This window comes from Alligator mississippiensis, chromosome 7 (genome assembly GCF_030867095.1).
Source record: "Alligator mississippiensis isolate rAllMis1 chromosome 7, rAllMis1, whole genome shotgun sequence".
NCBI classification, from domain to species: Eukaryota; Metazoa; Chordata; order Crocodylia; family Alligatoridae; genus Alligator; species Alligator mississippiensis.
Genome location: NC_081830.1, coordinates 8,073,415 through 8,093,622, shown reverse-complemented (window position 1 = coordinate 8,093,622; position 20,208 = coordinate 8,073,415). Strand labels below are relative to the sequence as shown.

At 43.6% G+C, this 20,208-nt stretch overlaps 1 protein-coding gene across 1 annotated transcript; it reads left to right on the top strand.

Annotated features, from left to right (window-relative positions):
• Positions 1 to 553: 553 nt before the first annotated feature.
• LOC102564822 (T cell receptor alpha chain MC.7.G5-like) lies at positions 554 to 15,076 on the top strand (the record flags this gene model as incomplete). The annotated part of the gene is made up of 5 exons (XM_059730473.1): positions 554 to 617; positions 7,496 to 7,768; positions 9,687 to 9,737; positions 12,008 to 12,115; positions 13,368 to 15,076. Coding segments are annotated over 4 exons (495 nt in total), but the record flags the coding sequence as incomplete, so codon positions are not given.
• Positions 15,077 to 20,208: the final 5,132 nt, after the last annotated feature.

The window sequence follows — 20,208 nt, the reverse complement described above, 5'->3', positions numbered from 1 at the left end:
TGCTATCAAGGAGGTTCTTGCAAAGGCTTCCTGAGCAATGTGAATTCTGGAAGTGGAGGGTTCAAGGTGACATTTGCCAAGAGGACTTTGCTTACTGTCAAGCCAGGTGGGCTAAATCAATTAGTCACTTAGAAAATTTTCTTAGGGATTGTTTCATGCCATCATATCATTGACTTACAGAAGTCACTTGATAATATTAGAGAACTGTTGTAGCCATGATAGTTAAGGAGATATGTGGGAGACAAGGATTTTTGTGGGTAATATCTTTTATTGGCCCAGCTGCATGGTTGGGATAGGCTTCGACAAGCTTTTAAATGCAATGCATTCTTCAGAAGTCATGTGGTCTATTCCCAGATTCCTGGGTCAACAATAAATAATTCCCAAAATATTCCCCCAAGGATTTGTTTAGTCCTTTTTACTTAATAATGCAAACAATATGCTTCCCTGGCCTGCTTCATCTAGAAAGCTATTGCATATTGCTTGTCACGGAAACCAGAGCAAGTGGAGGGTATCCCTTCCCTTACACCCTGCATTTTGTAGAGGCTGATATCACTGTGCTAATCAAGGGTTTGGAAAGCTGATTTTTGGACCTGGGACAAAACTCTTTGTTACTCCAAGTAAGTATTACTCTTGATGTTTCTTTAGAAATAAAACTATCCTCTCTGATTCTTTGGCTGCTGGATAGATGGCTTTAATGAAACGTGTCTCTGTAAACCAAAGGGCTCTTTATGAAAATGCTTGGTTTTGTGACCTGCTGAAAATCAGAGTCATTTGCAGAGTGGGAAATTGGACCTATGCCTCCCTAGTTCCCAGCCCCACCTTAAAACCACCCTTGTCCTCCACATCGGCCATCAGCAAAGTCAGATTAAGAGCATAGGAGTTTCTTCCACATCCAGTGCCCAGGAGGCTGTGAAACTAGAGGATCCATCACTGATGCACAGAAAATCCAGTAAGAAGCAGATTCAGCATCCAAAATAGAAAGCAGTCTGTAGAAACTCTCAGTAAGGGCAGAATTTTGAGTTGGGGTCAGCTCACATAGGAAGGTTCTTGCAAAGGCTTCCTGGGTTGTGTGAATTTTGGAAGTGGAGTCAATAAGCTCACATTTGGAAAGGGCACAAGGTTGACAGTCAAACCAGGTGAGTAGGACAATTTTCAAAGACCAAAGGGGAAGAGGCAACCAGCTTTCACTATAGTTCAGTGGAATTTAAGGTTCCTAATTCCTTTAGGCCTGTTTGAAAATATGCAACCAGAATATCAAGGATATCTGAGTGTGTGTGAAATGCCAGATTTTGGTACTGGCCTGGCAATATATATTTCATGGAAGATGAGAGGCTGCAGGGAAAAGGAGAGGTGGATAGATATGTTGATCCTGATTTATAAACATAGCCATAATGTCCAGTGTTTAATAATTAGTAGATAATATCAGCATGTTGCAGTGTGGATTGCTATAAGCCTATCAACAGAAGGTGTTATGAGCAGTTGTAAGCCCTGGATCTGAGAGCTATTGACTAGCTGGATTACATAACCGTCTATAATTATTAAAGTAATTATCATTTATTTAATTTTTATAAGCTGTTCAGAAATAGAACATAAGCTAGATGACTAACATTTGATGTTCATGACTTTTATACTATCTCCAAGGTATCCGGAGACCTGATAGGTCATAATAGCTAAGATGTACTCTAACCAAATCTATTCTTGCTATGGGATTCCCATCTTTCATTTTTTTAAAGAAATTAAAATGCAACCAAGTTGATGTTTGATTGAAAAGGAGGATGGCTAGTTGCTGTGTAAGTTAACAATGGGTGTTTATTGCGGGGGGCCTTTTTTTTTTAGGAAAGATGCCATTTTGAAAACAAAATGTCAAATTAAAAATTGAACCCTAGCATGAAATAAATGTAACCTATCAAAATTGGTCACTGAAAGCAACGACTTAATTTAATTTTTGAAAATTCACTTTAAAAGAAGCTGAGGGCTTTTTAAAAGTTTTGAAGATTTTGAATTTTCAAGTTTGAAAAATGGCAAAATAGTGTAAACAAACCAATTACTTCTGCTTAGTGTCAGGGGTGGGAAGGCTTCTCAAAACACTTAGCTGAGCGCAGACTCACCGAACATACAAATGTTGTGTAGGAAGTTCTTGTAAAGAACTCCCCCAGGGTGCAAATTATGGTAGTGGAAATTCTAAACTCACATTTGGAAGTGGGACTCGATTAAGTGTCACCCCAGGTACGTGTAAGCCAGAAAAGGGCAGACCATGAAGAGGGTGTGATGATACCAGAGTGCAGTGGGTTCATGATGTACACTCAAGGCAGACGCGTATAGCTAAGTAGATTTTGTGGATGGGAGATAAGAGGGAGAATATGAAATTCAGGTGTACTGCCTTTAGTGAATGTCTGAGAACAGATCATTGATGAATACAGATGAGTAAGGGAGTAAAAGAAATAAGGAGACAACAGTAATCAGTATTGTCAGCAGTTTCAGCCTAATCTTTGTCAGGTTCTTTATGTATACAATGGCAAAAGATGGTAAAAATGGGTATGAGTATGAGGTACCGCTATCCCCCCCATAGGATGAAGGCTCAGATAAAAACTTAAGACTGAGAGAACACTTGAAGAATCCACCCAGTTCACATTTAAGTCACTGTTTTATGCTGCATAAAGTCAGGTTACCCCAGATGTCTCTGTGACTCATTCTTGCAGCAGGATATTTGCAATGGTTCAAACTGTGGTGTAGATACTGGGGCTAGAAAACTGACCTTTGGAGCTGGTACAGACCTCTCAGTCCTCCCAAGTAAGTTTCCTAATTGCAATACTCCTTAGGACTGAGGTTTTTAAACCTAGCTAGATGCAAATTTTGATGCAAAGCTGTTCAGAGGAAACTCTTCTTTTCCTGAAATTTACCATTTTCTACCTTAAAAAAAAAAATCATTGCGATGGAACAGGCTCAACATACTCTAGTTCTCCCCCCCCCCCCCCCAAAAAAAAAAAAACGGGGGATTAGGTTATAGGGTTTGATGTAGGTGCCTTGGGGTGGAATTTTCTGCCTAACGCCATCTTTTTCACAGACTACTCTATTCTCTCTCTGACATTGCACAGAAGCAGGTAGCACTGACCAGTATTAGAGAAACATGACCCTGGAGACATGACCCAAAAGTACACACAGGCCAATTTGAGATACCACCCTGAAGTTCAGTTCTTGGCTCTACCTGAGCTCCACCGTGCGATCTTGGGTCACTTTGCTTAGGAACTGTTAGAAGAACCTTAGGGACCTAGACACTTCAATCCTGGTGAACTTCAGTGAGATGGTGGCTACATTTTTCTTTGTAGTCTTTCTGAGCCTGAGTTTTCACTGCAAAAAGCATCTCTGGAAGGGTCTTGGAGGATAATTGCATGAGGGGCTCAGCTAAGCACTTAAAAAGTAGAGAAAAATAAAGTGCTGGATGTATGACACCAGACTCCATGTTTACGGTATGGCATCACAAACTGAGATTTATATCTTCAGTGTGAGGTTGAGGCCAGGAGCAAGCAGTGTAAAAGGGTTGCAATTTGTAATAGGATAATAAAATCTGAAGCAAGAAAGAGGGAGGATGAGGAAGAGCGATATACATTTCTGTGGCAATGTTTAACTTGGCCTGAAGTGGCCATTTGCTATTAGCAGTTTAGGATAAGATCTAGGGTGCTTTTGTAAGGCCATTTCCCTGAGTGCATATTCTGGAGGAGATTACAAACTTTTCTTTGGGAAAAGGACTAAAGTAATGATAAATCTCCATAAGTTAGGCAATGCTTTTGTGTTTTCAAATGCTAAAGTACTTGATACCTTTTTGGGTGAAATCCCTATGTATGGATGCCTCACTGGGTGTGGGAAGGTTTGGCTCCAGATCAGGGCACTGGCTTGAGGGGGACAAACTGGGAATAGGATATGGAGCACCTTTTTTGTTGGTAGGATAATAATTCTAACCTGACCCTGAATTGCAGAGACGTGTTGGCTTGGAGTAGGAGTTGGGGAAACAGCTTTCGGTTCTAAGAAGTAAATTCCAACCAGCAGTGGGTTTAGGGAAGGGCAAACCAGGCGACTGCCTGGGGCCCTACACTTTATAAAAATAAAAATTAATAACGCTGAATATTTGTATTACCAATATTACATGAAGATACTTTCATTGCAGTTTCATGGATAGGGCAAAGTGATTTAGCAATTGAAAATGTCCAACTTGCTTATAGGTCATCAAAATTAGCCTCTATGGGGCCCCAAATGATTCTCTTGCTCAGGGCCCCAGCAACCTGAAGGCCACCATTGTTCCAACCCAGCTGTATTTATTTTTGTTGGGGCAGGAATGGTTGGCGTGGAGAGGAAGGGGAATGGAGATATGGATCTTCCACACTCCTGGTTGCATGTTATAGTCTGGCTGGAAATTCTCCATGGTGGCTCAAGGTTGCAACTGAACAGAGGTCCTCTACCTTAAAGTTGCCATTGAGAGCTGGCTTTTTATATAGCCTGCTCAACAACTGGTACAAGGACTGCTCTGGTAGATTAGGTAGGGGATGTTTTTGTATTGCTTGCAACAGCACAGTTCATTCTGCATCTCTTCTGCAGATAAGGACCTTAAGAACCATAAATTCAGCAGCTTTAGCTATGAGTCTGTGCACTTAGACTGAGAATAACAGGAAATGTGGGTGCTAGGGCTGTGGTTATGCTACTTGTTTGGGTAAATATGAGCTATCTGCAAAGTTTCATAGCGAGGTGTGACCATTGTGGGCAGTTACGGGAAATCAGCCTTCGGTGCTGGAGCAGAGAGATCCAATCGGAGCAGGCCTAAGAAGCAAAACACTTCTTTGGTGCCACTGCTAGCGCTGTCTGCAGAAACCAGCCTCTATTTTTTATCTGCTTGAGAGTCTGCAGAAGTTCTGCACATTCAGAAACAGAGTGGAAATGTACAATTCTGCTGGGGATTTTGGAGATGTTGCACACATGGTCAGGGAAACAATTATTCATTGCCCAGGAGCTGTAGATCTTGTATTAATAATCTATGCCTTCTTTCCCTGCAATGTCTACATACACATCCCTCTTTATTACCTACCTCACTATTTTATCCATCCCTCCTTTTCCTCCACAATATTCATCTCCTGCAATATTGGCAGGAAAGGTGTCTGTGTATAAAGAGAGGATCAATTAACAGGCCCACATGCACACTCAGCACACACTCATTCATTCACCTTTCTTCCCTTCTGCTGAACCCGTGTTTCTCTTTCCCCAGTACCCAACCCCTGAAACTTCTCCATTCATAAACAGAGATCAGTAAGGGCACCCACCATGTCAAATTCAGTATAGAATATGGATAAGAAAGCAACAATTCTGGGATTTTTCCTCATGAAGCTGGCAAAGACAAGGCAATGCCTAGAAAAGTCAGAGAACTTTGCCTAGAAAAGTCAGAGAACTGTAGGATAAGTGACTTTTTGAAGCAAGACTGCAAGAAAGAAATGTCTATCGCTAGGCAAAGTGATTATGGCTATGAAATAACATATCACCTGGGCATTTGACAAGACATGTAGAGAAGGCAGATGATTTTGTAAAGAGGTTTTGTTAAATGAAAGCCTGTGAAGAACATCAGAAGAAGATTCCCAAGAGCCAGGGGTCTACTAGTAAGTGGAGTGTTCTTCCATGGGCAGTGATGAGAACTTCATCTGGGGAGTAAACTGCTGTTTGTCAAATGCCTTTCTACAATGCTTGCTACCACAGGATCTGGGACCCTGACGTGTAGGGCAGTGTCATTGTGCCCGTGTTACAAAGAGAGGCAACCAAAGGACAGAGAGTCTTTTGGTGACCAACTGGAAATATTCTTAACCAGACCTGAATTTTTTTCTCAATGTTCAGTTAGCTCAGTTTTTTAACTCAGAACTTATCAAACACTTTTAACTCAGGATATATCAAACACATCAATTCAATCTTGAAACTCGCAGGTGAGAGAGGTTGACTAAGGTCCCAAAGAGAATATGTAACCAAACCAGGAATGCAGCATAGGTCTCCCAGGTCACCAGTCAATAGCTTCAACCACAGACATTTTCCCTTAACCTCACCTTCTTGGGCTGTAAAGTGAACAGAACCATCTTTTACTGGATTGTGAGGAAATAAATCAATAGGAGCTTCCTCTATTCCATTATATAAGCCTATGGGGGGCACAGAGAAGGTTATACCATCTTTTTATAAGGGCCCTTGGCAAGATACTTTCACTGGAAACAGTTATCAATTGGCTTTTTGCAGAGGAACCAAAGTTACAGCAGAACCCAGTGAGCAGGCACAGCTTCCAGACTAGTCTGTATGCTGCATCCTAGGGCTGAGACTTTGGTTTGCTCTACATTTGAGGTTGGTGAAGGAGAGCTTTAGCAGACAGTGGCTTCCACAGCAAGCTTCTTTTTTGCAAAATGGGATCCCATGGGTGGCAGTGCCTAGCAACTAGGTCTTCACTTAGGGAGAGATTTTAAAGGAAGAAGACATAGGTGCCAGATTCTGTTCTACCTATTAGGCATGTAACTGGACTAAGGTACCCAAGTGCAATCCTGTTCCACCTCGCTTGAGTTCCTTAAAAACAGTTAATACAAAAGCTAGGTAGATCACTATCCTCCTCCTCCTCCTCCTCACTGCTTTGTTTGTGACTCTCTTAAGGGTCAGATGACCTGGTGTATTGCAAAAGTTGATGCACTATTGGATTGTTCAGAAACTAGAACAGGATAGGATAGGATAACACCTTAGGCAGCTAAGTCCTTTGAGATGCCCAAGAGATATCTGAGCCTAGGTGTCCCCAAGGACAATGTCAGCCTCACTGCCCTAATCCATTAGGAACATGCAGCCATCTTCAGCATCTGTTTGAGACTGAATCCTTCTTTTAAAGTATCCTGTAGCTCAAGCAGAAGTTATGGGCTCAATGGCAAATTTGTGGGAATACACTGTGAAATATAGATTAGCTGGTATCTTGGAAGCAGCCCAAAGCACCCAAATAGTATTGAATGAAGACAGAAGCATGTTCCCTACTTATCTTATGTCACTTCAGTAGTGCAAATGTCAGATGTTGGGCTAATGATGGCTTGTGGGGGTGGAAAAAGTCTATCGCTTCTTGTTCCTGACATAAACATGGATGTTTGGTTCAATACGTGCTGATGGATAATGTTGGATAAGTCTTCAAATTCTTGAAGGGCAATTACAGAGAGGATGGACATGGGCTTCTTTTTTCTATGGCCATAATGGACAGGACTAGGAACAACAGCCTTAAGCTGCAGCAGGGGAAACGGGTTCTGAGGGGAACTATAAGAATAATTAAAGGACAGGGAAGCATAACTTAGAGCAAGAGTATAGGTGCTCCATCTGCTCAGGCAAACTGAGAGAAGGCTAAAGGGGGTGACTTGATTATTGTCTACAGTTACATGTTTTGCAGGACTAGAGGAGGATTTCTCAAGAAACCAGAGATATGCTGACCATGCCATCTGATTTTTTTTTTCTTTTCCAGACCTCCAGGATTCTGATCCTTCTATCTACAAGCTGAAGTCCCCTGAAACACATATTTCAGCTTGTCTTATCACAGACTACTTCCCTGACAATATCAGAATCTCTAACAAAGAAAAGAATGAGTCATTTCAAAGCTCCATTATCGAAGTGAGAAACCCAGAGAGCAACAAGAAGGAAGCCAGCTATGGAGGAGTGCATTGGTTTGAATCTGACTTTGATGGTTACGTTAACCATTCATTGCACTTCACATCCAAGTGCCCAGAAGATACCGAAGGTAAATGGGGAATTTTGAGCAGGGTTTCCTCTCTATACCTTAGGTGGGTGGTAACCGATGAAGGGGCCAAGCTTTGGGACACAGTGGAGTCTGAGAAGGAACAGAGTTCAGTCTTGTGGTAAAGACACTGTTTCCTGGGAAGCAGAGAGGTTGGGAAGTGTTTAGGGGTGGTTGTGGGCAAACTGCCCAGTGTGATGCTCTGGCCAAAACTCAGGTGAGGTGGGGACATAGTGCAATCTTTGTATGTACAAAGAATGGGTAGAGAGTGTGTCCTCTTGTTGCCCCAGCCCCTTGGATCGAGGAGCCAGTGGCTTGTTGAGAGAGGAAGCTCAAAGACATAGGTGTTTCTCCTCCATTAATGTAGGTTTATTCAGCAGACAGCACACGCCCTTATACCAAGCAATGCATTAGTTAACTTGCAAGCAAGCCTTGCTCCATATTCCATTGATCAGGCAGTTCGGATCTCACTGGGACATTTAGGGGCATGTTTCTGTAGTTTAGTAATCCACTAGTCCAATGACCCTTTGTTCCCAAACTATTTTATATACCCTTTGTTTCTTGCATATTCATTATTTTTACTACTACTGTTACTACTACTGGCTACTTACCAACTACTTAAATAATTACTTTCTTACTATTGGGCATTTTCCTATAACCTGATATGCAATAAGCACCCCCATACTTGCCTATCTTTTTTACCCTTGTTATCACACATCTCTCTCTCTGTCCATTGTTCTTCCCACCATCATCAACAATGTTGATGCTTTGACAGAATTTGTAGCCCTTTGCTCGGCATTAATCAAACACCAGCTCAGTTGCTATGCAACACCTCTCAAGAATAGACACTGGCATTTCATGGTATTTCTATCACAGCATTAATGAGACAGACAGTGAATCATCTCATGGAAATTGTATGTTCTCATTTTTTTTTAAAAAGCGTTGAAGAGCTAGAGAGCATACAAGGAGTCAATAATCTGAGAGCCAGAGATGCCATTGGGTGGAATCATAGAATCATAGAAAGTTAGGGTTAGAAGGGACCTCAGGAGATCATCTAGTCCAACCCCCTGCTCAAAGCAGGACCAGCCCCAAGTAGATCATCCCAGCCAAAGCTTTGTCTAGCCGGGTTTTGAAAGCCCCCAAGGATGGAGTTTCCACACCCTCCTGTAGGATGAACTGTTTAAAAAGGTTGAGAGGTGACTTGCTTGCAATGTGATACTTACCTTTCATAGGGACAATGGCTACACCAACACAGAAAAGCACAATAAGAACCAGTGGGTGACAGATAAGGGTAGAGAAATCAGAAGTAGATATTGGGGCAAATTTTTAAAGAGTAAGATGACTAATCATTGATTAATTTCCAAGGAAATAATATATTCTTTGATGTCCTCAGACCAAGACTTGGTGCCTTTTCCTCTCAACTACATAGTTGGTCCAATAAATTACATAGTTCTAAGAAATCCTTGCCTCTCATTTAGTTGAACAGAAATGGGTACGTTTAACATAAGGGTGACTGGTCTTGTGCATTATATGAAGTCAGGCTAAACACTGCTTCTGGCTTTAAAACCTGTGAAACAATGAATCTTTATCTTCTATTGGTTTAGCACCTCATAGAGCAGAGGTCAGTCCTCAGTTGGTCCCTAGGCATGACCATAAGAAACTGGCATTGAAATGAATTGAAAGACAGTGAAATAAAATCATAGGAAAGCAGGGCTGGAAAGGACCACATAAGGTTATCTAATCCAGATCCCTGCTCAAGGTAGGATCATCCCTCACTTAACAATTCTAGCCAAGTATCTGTCCAACCTGTTCTTGAAAATGTCCAGCAATGAAATTCCACAGCTTCTCTAGGTAGCCTGTTGCAAAGCTTGACTACCCTCGGCATCAAATAATTGAATAAGTGGTTGTTTTTTATTTTCAGATGAAGAAGATACATGTATAACCATGAAGATGTCTGACAACTTTGAGACAGGTACGGACACAAGAGGTCTAGGCACAGATGAAAGTCTTTATCCAGCCTACCCTGGGAGGCTCCCTGATGCGTGGCGTGGCTGAAGCCAAGGGCTTGGCCTTGGAATTTTGGGGGTGAAGGGGAGGAACCTGAGGGGATCAGATGCTGATTTCTTCCCAAGGGACTTAAGCAGCAAGCTTTATTTAGGCTGCTTAGAAAAAAAAGAAATCCCATCCTCTTTGAAGATCCATCCAGCCCAAGTTCAGATGCATCCCATTCTTCCAATCTCCTTGCTCAATTGTTAGCATTAGTCATATAAAAGTCTGAACTTTAAAACCTAAAAGCATTCAGGTTCCTGCAGGGTCCTGAAGGACCTAGGCATCTCAATCCCATTTAAAGGTCAATACAAACACTGTTCCCCACCCCCACCCTTACCAGTAAACTGAAAGATATCACAAAACGTTGAAGACAGAGGCTATATTTACACTGCGGTTGGGTCCAAGGCTGCAGCATACAGTGACTTGCTGGTTTTGTCTATGTAGCTTGGGTAACAAGGCCCAGCAGCAGGACTTCAGGGTGGAGTGTGCTAGCTGTGGTTACCCTATGCTCACTAAGAGCTAGCTTGGAGATCCCTGTGGGGTTACAATCCAACCTTTACCTGGAACATACATATGGACTTTATATGGTTAGAAAAGAAGTGGCACAAAACACCCACCCATCCAGAGACAGAAAACAGAGCCTCCTGAAACTAGTACAGAGCTGCACAAACCAACAAAACCCAAAACCCCTCCACAGAAATAGTCTTCCATCCTCTGCTTCTTACTCTGATTTTTCCTCCCCTTTAATCTAAAAACAGGTGTTTTCATAGATTCATAGATGCTAGGGTAGGAAGGGACCTCAACAGATCATTGGGTCCAACCCCCTGCCTACATGTGGATTTTTTTTTTGTCAAAGCTGTCAAGTTTTGACAAAAATGTTTCAGGTTTTGGATGGAGTGGGAAAGAATATCCAAACAGATTTTTTGGGGCAGGGGGGAGTTAAATGAATATCTCTTTCCTTGTAGACAGCCCAATCTACAGATGGGGGTGTTAGATGTTACCCTTGCACTAAACACGTTGAAACCACAAGCTTCTGCACATTACAGCATGAAAACTCATGCCCCAGGAACTCTGATCAGCTTAATATTACACCTCCTTTGTGTGAGGAGTATTTCCAACTAGTGCTAGGCAACACATGTTGCCCTAACTTCAGTCTGCCTTACTACTGGGATGGTGGAAGGAGCCCAAAAAGCCATTTGTCAGGTTCCCACCACCACATAGGTGCTTTGCCATTTCAAGGCTCCAATGCAGTGCAGGGGCTGGGAGCAACATGGCATGAGGGCTAGTCCCCGCATGAGCATGGAGTGCCCAGCATGGCGTGACTGGTACCCAGTATGGCATGAGGGCAAGTCCCAGTCCCTGCACCACACCACAGGAACTAGTTCAAGGTTCCCACAGGCTGTGAGGCCTGAGTGCCGCTCTCGCTCCCAGTCCCCGCACCATACCCAGAGTCTTGATGCAGCTTCCATGAGATCTCCATGAAGAGGCCTGAAAAATAAGTTGATTTTCAGGCTTCAGTCCTGGGACAGGGAGTTGTCAGGTCAAGACTCTGGTGAGGTACTGTAATCTAGATTTAAATCGTAGTAAGCGTTAACTTGCAACTGCTCAGAAAACTGTTTAAAATACTTAGGATCATTTAAATACAAAATGTGCTAAATGTAATATGTAACAAAGCCCAAAGAGAGAGACTCTCTCACACAGTAATTAGGCCCAGAAGCGAAAGGATGTGGCCAGTCGCTCAGGGAAGTTGCCGCAATGATGTAGCAATAACCAGTCTTTCCGTTCCCATACCCCAACCCCAGAGTCAGCATTTGAGGGGCTGCCCTAGTCACCCTGCCCTAGTTAAACATTAAGCCTGTGCATTTATGAGCAAAACAAATGCTACACGCACACACAGAGAAATGCAGCGAGAACATGCCCAGCCCCATGGCCATAAAGAATAGTCTAGCCCCTTTATAATATCTCATTTTAACTGGATAACGGGCTTAATACTGGACAGTCATGGTTTCATACCCATTCTCCCTGGTCCAACTAATATTCATTCATCTGGTCTAATTAAAATTAATTTATGCCAAATGGAATGACATGATACAGCTCCTGCCCCATCCCCTATTGCCCACTAATAGGAATACAGGGATTTTGCAGGGATGGCTTTGATCTCTGGGTGACCTAAATTCTTCTGCTGTTTTATAGATGAGCATCTGAACTTGATGTCCTTCATGGTACTGGGCATGAAAGTCATTTTCCTGAAGGGAGTCGCATTCAACCTGATCGTGACCTTCATTGCATGGAGGAGCTAAGGTGAACAGGAGTGCCTTGGATGGGAAGAGGGGTGGGATCATGGATCCATCCAGCTCTCCAAAGCATTTATCCACATAAAATTCCACTCAGCAGCCTCTTCTCCATAGTAATTCTCTCACTATCCATCTTTCCCTCCACAATTTGTCTCTATCTTTCAGTTATTTATCCATCCTTTATGATCTCTGTGAGCAACACGTTCTTTTTCAGCATTTGTCTATCAGAGTATCTATCTATTCATCCCTATCTACTCATATGCATCTAGCTCAGCAGTTCCCAACCTCGGCTCATGACCCAGATGAAGGTCATGGGGGCAATGCCGGCGGCACCGCACACAAAGGATGAGCTGTGTGCTGGGAGCTCCCCCGCCCCCATCCCTGGGCCACTGCCACTGTCATGCTCCACCCCCAGCAGCGGGTTGCAGCAAAAAAAGGTTGGGAATCACTGATCTAGCCCATACAGTAAGGTTTCAGAGTGGAAACAGATGTTGCCTTTGTCCCACCATAAAAATCCAGGCAAACAGACATACATACCCCTAGTTCCACCACAAATGCCCAGAACATGTGGGTGCAACATAGCTGGTGTCACTGTATTGCACCAGACATCTGTAGTGTTATGACAGTAGAGTGCTCTCCAGACACCCTGAGCAGGTGCTCCCAGGGCTTGAGAGCCCTGATCCTGCATGTCTCAGGAATTCACATGCAGGATTGGGCCCCTGAAAGCTCAGGAAAACCTGCCCAGTTTTCTCTTCTTACAGAGACATGCCCTGGGGCATCTCCAGGGTGTGTTTCCATAGGCAGAGAAATCTAGAGTTTCCACTTGCAGAGAGATGTCCTGAGCAAGTGGGAAACTCCATCTTTTACTGCTTACAGAGACACACCCCAGGGAATCCCGGCAAGTGGAGAACACATCTCTTGTTGTCCCACAGGATCCGGCCCCTGCACAACAACAGGCAACATCTGTTTTGCCCAATGAAGCAGATAAACAGATGTGTCCCACCACAGTTAATACCTTTCATCATCCCTTAAATTTTCAGGCCCAACCAGGGAAACTGGAACTTCAATTACTATTTATTTCCAAGTGTGGAAAAATCTCAGCTCTAAGTTTGGCTCCTGATGCATATTTTTCCTCTCTCCCTCTTTTATTCCCTCCCCTCCCCCCTACAATGGACACTTGTTCTTGGCCAGAACTCCTGAGCTTAGCCCCTAGCTAAATGTTAATTATAAACCAATGTGCTCAATCTTTCTTGTTACAGGTGTGAAAGAAATGTGAATATCTGTGATTAAGAGTGATGGGAGTTACCAAAAGCCCTCCTATCTTCTTCTCACCAGACCGTCCCATACAGCAACCAATGAACCCCATACCAAAGGGGATTGATTGTCAACAGTCACCTCTCTACATGCAGCTCACCATATATAATGTTCAAGAAGTGCTTTAATTTAGTATGCTTCATAAGGACCTTGCTGATTGTTTAAAAACCCTCATTACTCTCAACTCCCATGTGCTGACCAATGCATCTTCACTACCTTCCTGTGTGAGGCAAGGAACTGTTAATTTGGACTTGTCGGGTGTTGTCAAAAAAGCTTTTTTCAATGGAAAGTGGGTTTCCTTCCATCCTCATTAAATTGCCACTTTGTAGAAAGTGTCTTTTCAGGCAGGGAATAATTGTTTGCTGTTGAAAGCCTACAAAGCTGAAGAAAGTGACTTAGCACCAACTTTTTAATCATACTTTGACATTACAGCCAAATGTGTTTTGGGCGGAAATGTTTACTTTCCAATGATCTTGCAAAAATCAAGCAATTGAGAAAAAGATCTCCAAAAGCATGTGTAGGTGGGTGGGGTTCACTGAAAGAAAAAAACCATGGGGGAGGAAACCATTTTGAAACTGAAAGGGGAATAGATGCATAGAAAGATTCAGATTTTCAATGAGCACTGACTCCCCATTGAAATTAATGCTGAATTTCTCATTCCAGTCCAAAACACAGCCTCAAATCCTCTGTCCCCGGCAGAATTTTCAAAGGGGAATCAGGAGACAACCTGCATGTGAAATGCAATGGATGAGATTTGGACAGGCAGTTTTTGTGGGCTCCTGTGCAAATTGCTAGCCAGTAGTTTCCTAACAGCCCCAGGCTTTTTAAAGCAGATGGTTTGAAATTGAAATTGGATAATTTCAGACTGAAAATTAAGCCTCATTGTGCACAACATGTAAAGAGCAATTAGGCAGTGGAACACCTTAGGGATGGGGTGGATTCTCTGAGACTTGCAGCTTTTCAGCCAGTAGCAGATGTCTTTCCAAGAGCCAAGTGTTAGCTCAACTGGGAGATAAAATCCTGAGACAGAAGTCAGGAGTGAATAGAAATCCCTTTGCTTGCTTCTTGGAGATCAGAATGGGGGCATATCACAGCACTGCCTGGCCCTGATGACTATCCGAGCACATACACATGCATACGCATGCATAATATCACATACATGCTTCATAACCAACTCTCCAACCATTGACTATTCAGAGTTTGAGCTAGATCTTTGCTGGTGTGATTCAGCTTAATTGCATTGATTTTAGCCAACTTCTGAAATACATGCTTTCATCAAGGACAAGTTATCAGGCTCATTACAGGGGACTAGATAGTCTAGTAATTTCTTCTGATTGACACCATTCATAGAGACCAACACCAGTTTAGGATTTCCCTCTCTTCCTCTCCCCTTTTTTTCTTTTTTAGTCCTATTTTTGTTATCTTTTCTCTAGCTCTCAGCCATAGACTTTTGCAAGTATATCGTTTATCATTTTTAGAGTTGTATAAACTATGCATATCTACTCATGTTTAGCCTTTAAAAAAAGAAGTATAGTTATTCATATGAATTTTTTATTCCTGCTCAGAGTCTTTGTATTGCACCAATGAGATCACCATATACTGTCTTTTATTCTACCTGGTGCCATGCGCTGCTATTAAAGATCTTTGTTGATTAGTGAAGTCTCTTGTTCTTTGTACATCTTACTCTCGGCAACATTTTTTCCATCTAGGGAAGGAAAGTAAGGAAAATATGAATCATTATCAATTTAGAGAAAGGTCACACTTTTTGCTACTAAAAAAATATGGTCTCCTGCATCTGCAGACATGCATCACCCACAAGGAATCCCCCAAATCAGCGCTTCAAACCCTCACTCAGAACTACAAGGAGACCTATCTAAGAATACACCATGAATACATTACTGTTAAAAGCCGAGAAGACAAGAGTATTGCCATTGTAACACCATGGAAGTTGTTAAGTTTTTTTAAAGTATCTATTAACTAGGAAGAGGACCATGCCCCACACTACAAAAAGAAGGCAATCACAGGCCCCTCTCACCTTTCCTAAGCCTGATCTAGGGGAAAAAAATCCTTCCTGATTCTCTAAATATGCCCATCAGTGGGTGCCTGTACATGTCACAAGGTTTAATCCTCATTAAATTAAATAGGCTTATAAAATTTAAACTCGTTTATTTTGAAGTGTTGCAGTATGAACGCAGGAAAGCAAGGCCCTCTAGAAACCCAGAGCTCCTTAGCTGGTGCTGTCAGGAACATCATCCTTAGCCATGATAAACATCACAGAGTCTCAGACAAAGGTGAGAGAGAAAGACAGAAATAATACGCTGGATGTGCGTGGAAGCCGGAAACATTCATGGAATGGAAAAAAATTCTTTGCTGATCCTAAACAACAACTACTAATGCTCGGAGGCCAGAGCCCTTCCACACTGCACAGCTACCTTTTATACCCCACCTGGGGGCCACACACACCAATTCCATGTGGTCCCTGCTGATTGCTGAGCCAGGACCCCTGTCCTATCAGAGTGGTCATTCAATAAATACACCCTGCTCAGCCTTCAGGAGATACAGGTTCTTTGCTTTCACCCCTTTGGTTGGAAGACTGTTGCAGCACCCCCATCCCTTGGATACTTCGAGTGGAAATTAGAAGAGTCCCAAGTTTATCCATAGCCACAGTCTGTAGGCATTCAACCTTGGGTCAGAGATGCTTTTCAGCCTCAAAAACCCTTCACTTTCTCTAATAAACTTTTCACCTTTCCACTTTATTTGGCCCTGGTGAGACCTTACCTGGAGCACTGTGTTCAGTTTTGGGTTCCACACTTCAAGAAAGATGTGGACAGACTGAAAGGAGTCCAACACCGAGAAACAAAAATGATCAGAGGCATGGGAAATGACTTCTGAGGAAAGAAGTCTGGAAGAACTAAGGCTGCTTTGTCTGGAGAAGAGAATACTGAGGGGGAATTTGATAACAGCCCTCAAATACCTGAATGGTGGTGACAGAAAAGATGGAGATGGGCTTCTCTCTGTGGCTGTAGGGGACAGAGCTAGGGGCAATGGACTCAATCTGCAGCAGAGAAAATGTAGTTTAGAGATCAGGAGGAACATTTTCACTATGGGAATGGTAAGGCATCAGAACAGGCTACCTAGAGAAGTTGTTGAATCTCTATCCCTGGAAATTTTCAAGAATGGTTTAGACAAGCATTTAGCTGGAATGGTTTAGTCATGAATGATCCTGCCGGGGTGGGAAGGGTTGTAAAATGCTGGACTAAATGAACTTGTAAGGTCACTTCCAGCCCTATTTTCCTATCTTCCCCCTGAAAAAAAGCTGGAAATGAAGGGGTGCTGGGTGCAATCTGGCCCCAGGGAGAAGGGACTTGGCTGGCTTATGGGGCTAGGGAATAGGATACAGGGCCATTCCTCTTGAGGCCTGCCAGCTCCAAACTAGCCCTGGGGTGGAAAGGGAGGGCAATGGGTATTTCCCCTCCAAGGGATGCCAGGCCTATGGTTGGTGGTGAAGGACTGGGTGTCTTAGAGAAGGGTGTATGGGGTTGGGGGAGACGGATGTATTTCCCTCTAGAAAATAAGGGAAATAACTTTTGTAGTCCAAATCACACCCATACAAGGTGATGTCTTGTTACATCTTTCTTTTTTTTACCTGACAACAGGATCACAAGTTTTAATTTAACTTTAGTCATCACAAATTTTGAACAAGGCCTTGGTGAGCTTGTGCAACTTGATAGTGAGCCCCGTTTTTACTAATCAAGTTGTTGCTATTGAGGTTGGAGATGGAAATATAGTTGTGGGGTTAACAGTTGTGCTAACAGCAGGCTTTTTGGCCTGCACTCAGAGGTATCAAGGGATTCATTCTCACAGTGATATAGAGCAGTGTAGTGCAAGCCCCAAGGTAAGGAGATTTCTGCGAGCAGAGGACTCTGGGATTTGGGGGATGCAAGCAGTGTTGCAACCTCCAGGGACACTTCTCCAGCCCTACTACTGGGCTCTGTCTATGCAGGAACCTGAGTTACTGCGCAGTAGTGCTGGTGAATGTCTTTTTTGTGATGCTATTGCTCAGTAACTTAATACTACTTCACAGTAGCATTGCATCAGTTGTTGCCATACAACCCTACTGCACAGTAGTACTGGGCTACTGTGCAGTCAGTGTCTCATGCAGACGTGGCCCTGGTGGTTTTTCAGTGAATAAAAGGAACCCAATAGAACCTAAAATAGCTTTCATTCCCTATCAGTTTGATGGTCAGGCTGACCGCCACAGGGAAAACATGCCAAAATACACAGCAATTCAAAAGTCTCCAAAAAGCATACGTATTTATACATACATTCTTCTTTGAATCATCCGATCACATGCATACACATAGCTAGCTACTATTCATTTGATAAAAATAATTAGGGGCCTGGGAGGCAAGACTTATGAGAAAAGGGTTATTTAGTCTGGAGAAGAGAAGACTGAGGGGGTATTTGATAACAGCCTTCAAATACCTGAAAGGAAATGACAGGGGAGATGGAGATGGGCATTTCTCTGGTCATAGGAGACAGAATTAGAAGCAATGGCCTCAGGCTCCAACAGGGGGAAATTTAGGTTGGAGATCAGGAGGAAACTGCTGATTTTGAAGTACTGGAACAGGCTACCAACAGATGTTGTGGCATCTCCAACCTTGGACATTTTCAATAATAGGTTGGACAAAGACTTGTCTGAGACGGTTTATTTAGGGATGATCTTGCCTGGAGCAGGGGCATTGGACTAGATGACCTCATGAGGTCCCTTCCAGTCCTACTTTCCTATGATCCTATAATCCTTTTCTCTTGCCTATAGGTGCATTACAATTTCAATCCACTTTCTCCATTCCCCGACTGTCACCCTCCAAGAGCAGAGAGAGGTAGTTAGCCATGGTAGTCTGACCTTGGGCAGAAGGCAGAGTAATTTTGCACCTTATAGGCCAAATCTAATATGTCCTAACCACTTGGGGAGCTGTTCCTTGATCTAGGAGAATGACTAAACACTTTGAAACCTCCCAGGAGAATTACCATATGCCTGTTACATTCCCCGGATGCCTCTATCAAGCAATCTTGAGACAGCCAACAGGTATAAATGGGATGCAACCGCTGGAACATTTCTCTGAGCAGGTTCAAACCAGAAGCAAGAGTGATGTATCCAGAGAGAAGAGATTTTCCCATTGCTTGGTGCCATGGAAGTTGGGATGTTGAAGAGCCCTTTGAGAGACAGGCCAGACCAAATACACTAAGTCCCATGAGCACCTCTACAACACCCCCTCCCCCCCCAAATAAAACCAAACAAAAAACAACAAATCAACAGCTCCATCCCACAACTATATCTTTTGTTCTCAAAAACAAACCTCGTCCCAACCACAGGTTACTGGACTGGGCGAGAACACCAATGGGGCCTTTGAGATGCCAGGATGAGCAAAGCACTCCCTTCGCTCCTCAATGAATCAATCAATGAAAGCCCTATGGATGCATTTCAAAGGCGCTTCCCCCCGCCCCCTGATTCATGGCTGTATTGTTTATTTCAACCCAAAAAAACAAAAAACCACCGCCTCGGGCTGAGACAGGAAGCAGCAAGTAGGACAGGAAGTGGAAACAGGTCTTAGCGCCCAGGTGGTGTGAGAAGAGGAGGCGCCGTGCACGTCAGCAGCTCCATGGCAACATGCCTGCCCCGAGATCTGGGTCAGCTTTGAAGCTTCCCCACGGAAACCACTTCCTCTGGAAAGTGGAGTTAAAAATACAGAGGCGAGCACGTGGCAGGCGGGGAGCATGGCACGTGGAGCAGGTGGGGCCGTTAGACCACAAGTGTGGGGTGGGAGGAGGAAGTTGAGACCCCCTAACCACAGTGGGTGGCAGGGGGGCACTGTGGTGGGCAACGGTGGAAACAGTATGATCTATGTATAGCATCTAAGAAGAGGGGCAGAGGGGGAAACTGAGGGGGAGAACATTTATGGGATAGACAGGCCTCAGTGGCCTCATTTATATGGGTCACATGCCTATGGAGATATAGACACCTGAACTTATTTAGCAGCCCCTCTGCACCCCTGTTTTCTGGGGCAGCTCCCCCAGCTCAGCCCCAGGTAGGGTTGCCAACTCTGACTGAAGCTATTCCCAGGGATTTTTTTTCCAACATGACATAATGTCATTAATTGTACTGTTCAACCCGTTCACAATCTTAGTCTCCCAGATTGCTTTCAATAGTCACCAGGAGATGGATGCCGATTCCAGTAGACTTCCAGGCAATCCAAGAGGGTTGGCAACCCTAGCCCCAGGGGAGTTTGGTTGCTGGGTGAATTCTTATATAGAAGTCCCCTGGACACAGAGAGCACCTGAAGCCCCCAAGCAGACACTGAGTCCCTTTGGTTAATGCCTGTCTCCTTTTGGGCAGCTCTTCACAGGGAACAAATGGAGGCCACTGCATCCCATTTCTACAGGGACCAGCCCTGCAGTCCTGGTTCTCATATAGGCTCTAATATACGATCTAATTCAGAGGCTCTAACATAGATCTCAGCATTGGAGAGCGAGAGGAGGAAGAAGACATACTGGAGATGAGGAAAGAGGTAAAGTGTGGAGGGCTACAATATGGGAATAGAGTGGTTATGGGGGGGTTGCCCCTGTGCAATTCACACAAGCAGCCACCAGAGAGCAGCCAGCAAGCACTAAAAGCAAAAGCAATTCACACACATGAGAAAGAAAGAAGCCTTTTACTTCAAGGAAAAAGCAGGCCTCAGGGGATAATGGGGCTTTAAAGGGGGAAAGGCTCTTGGGCTATTTGGG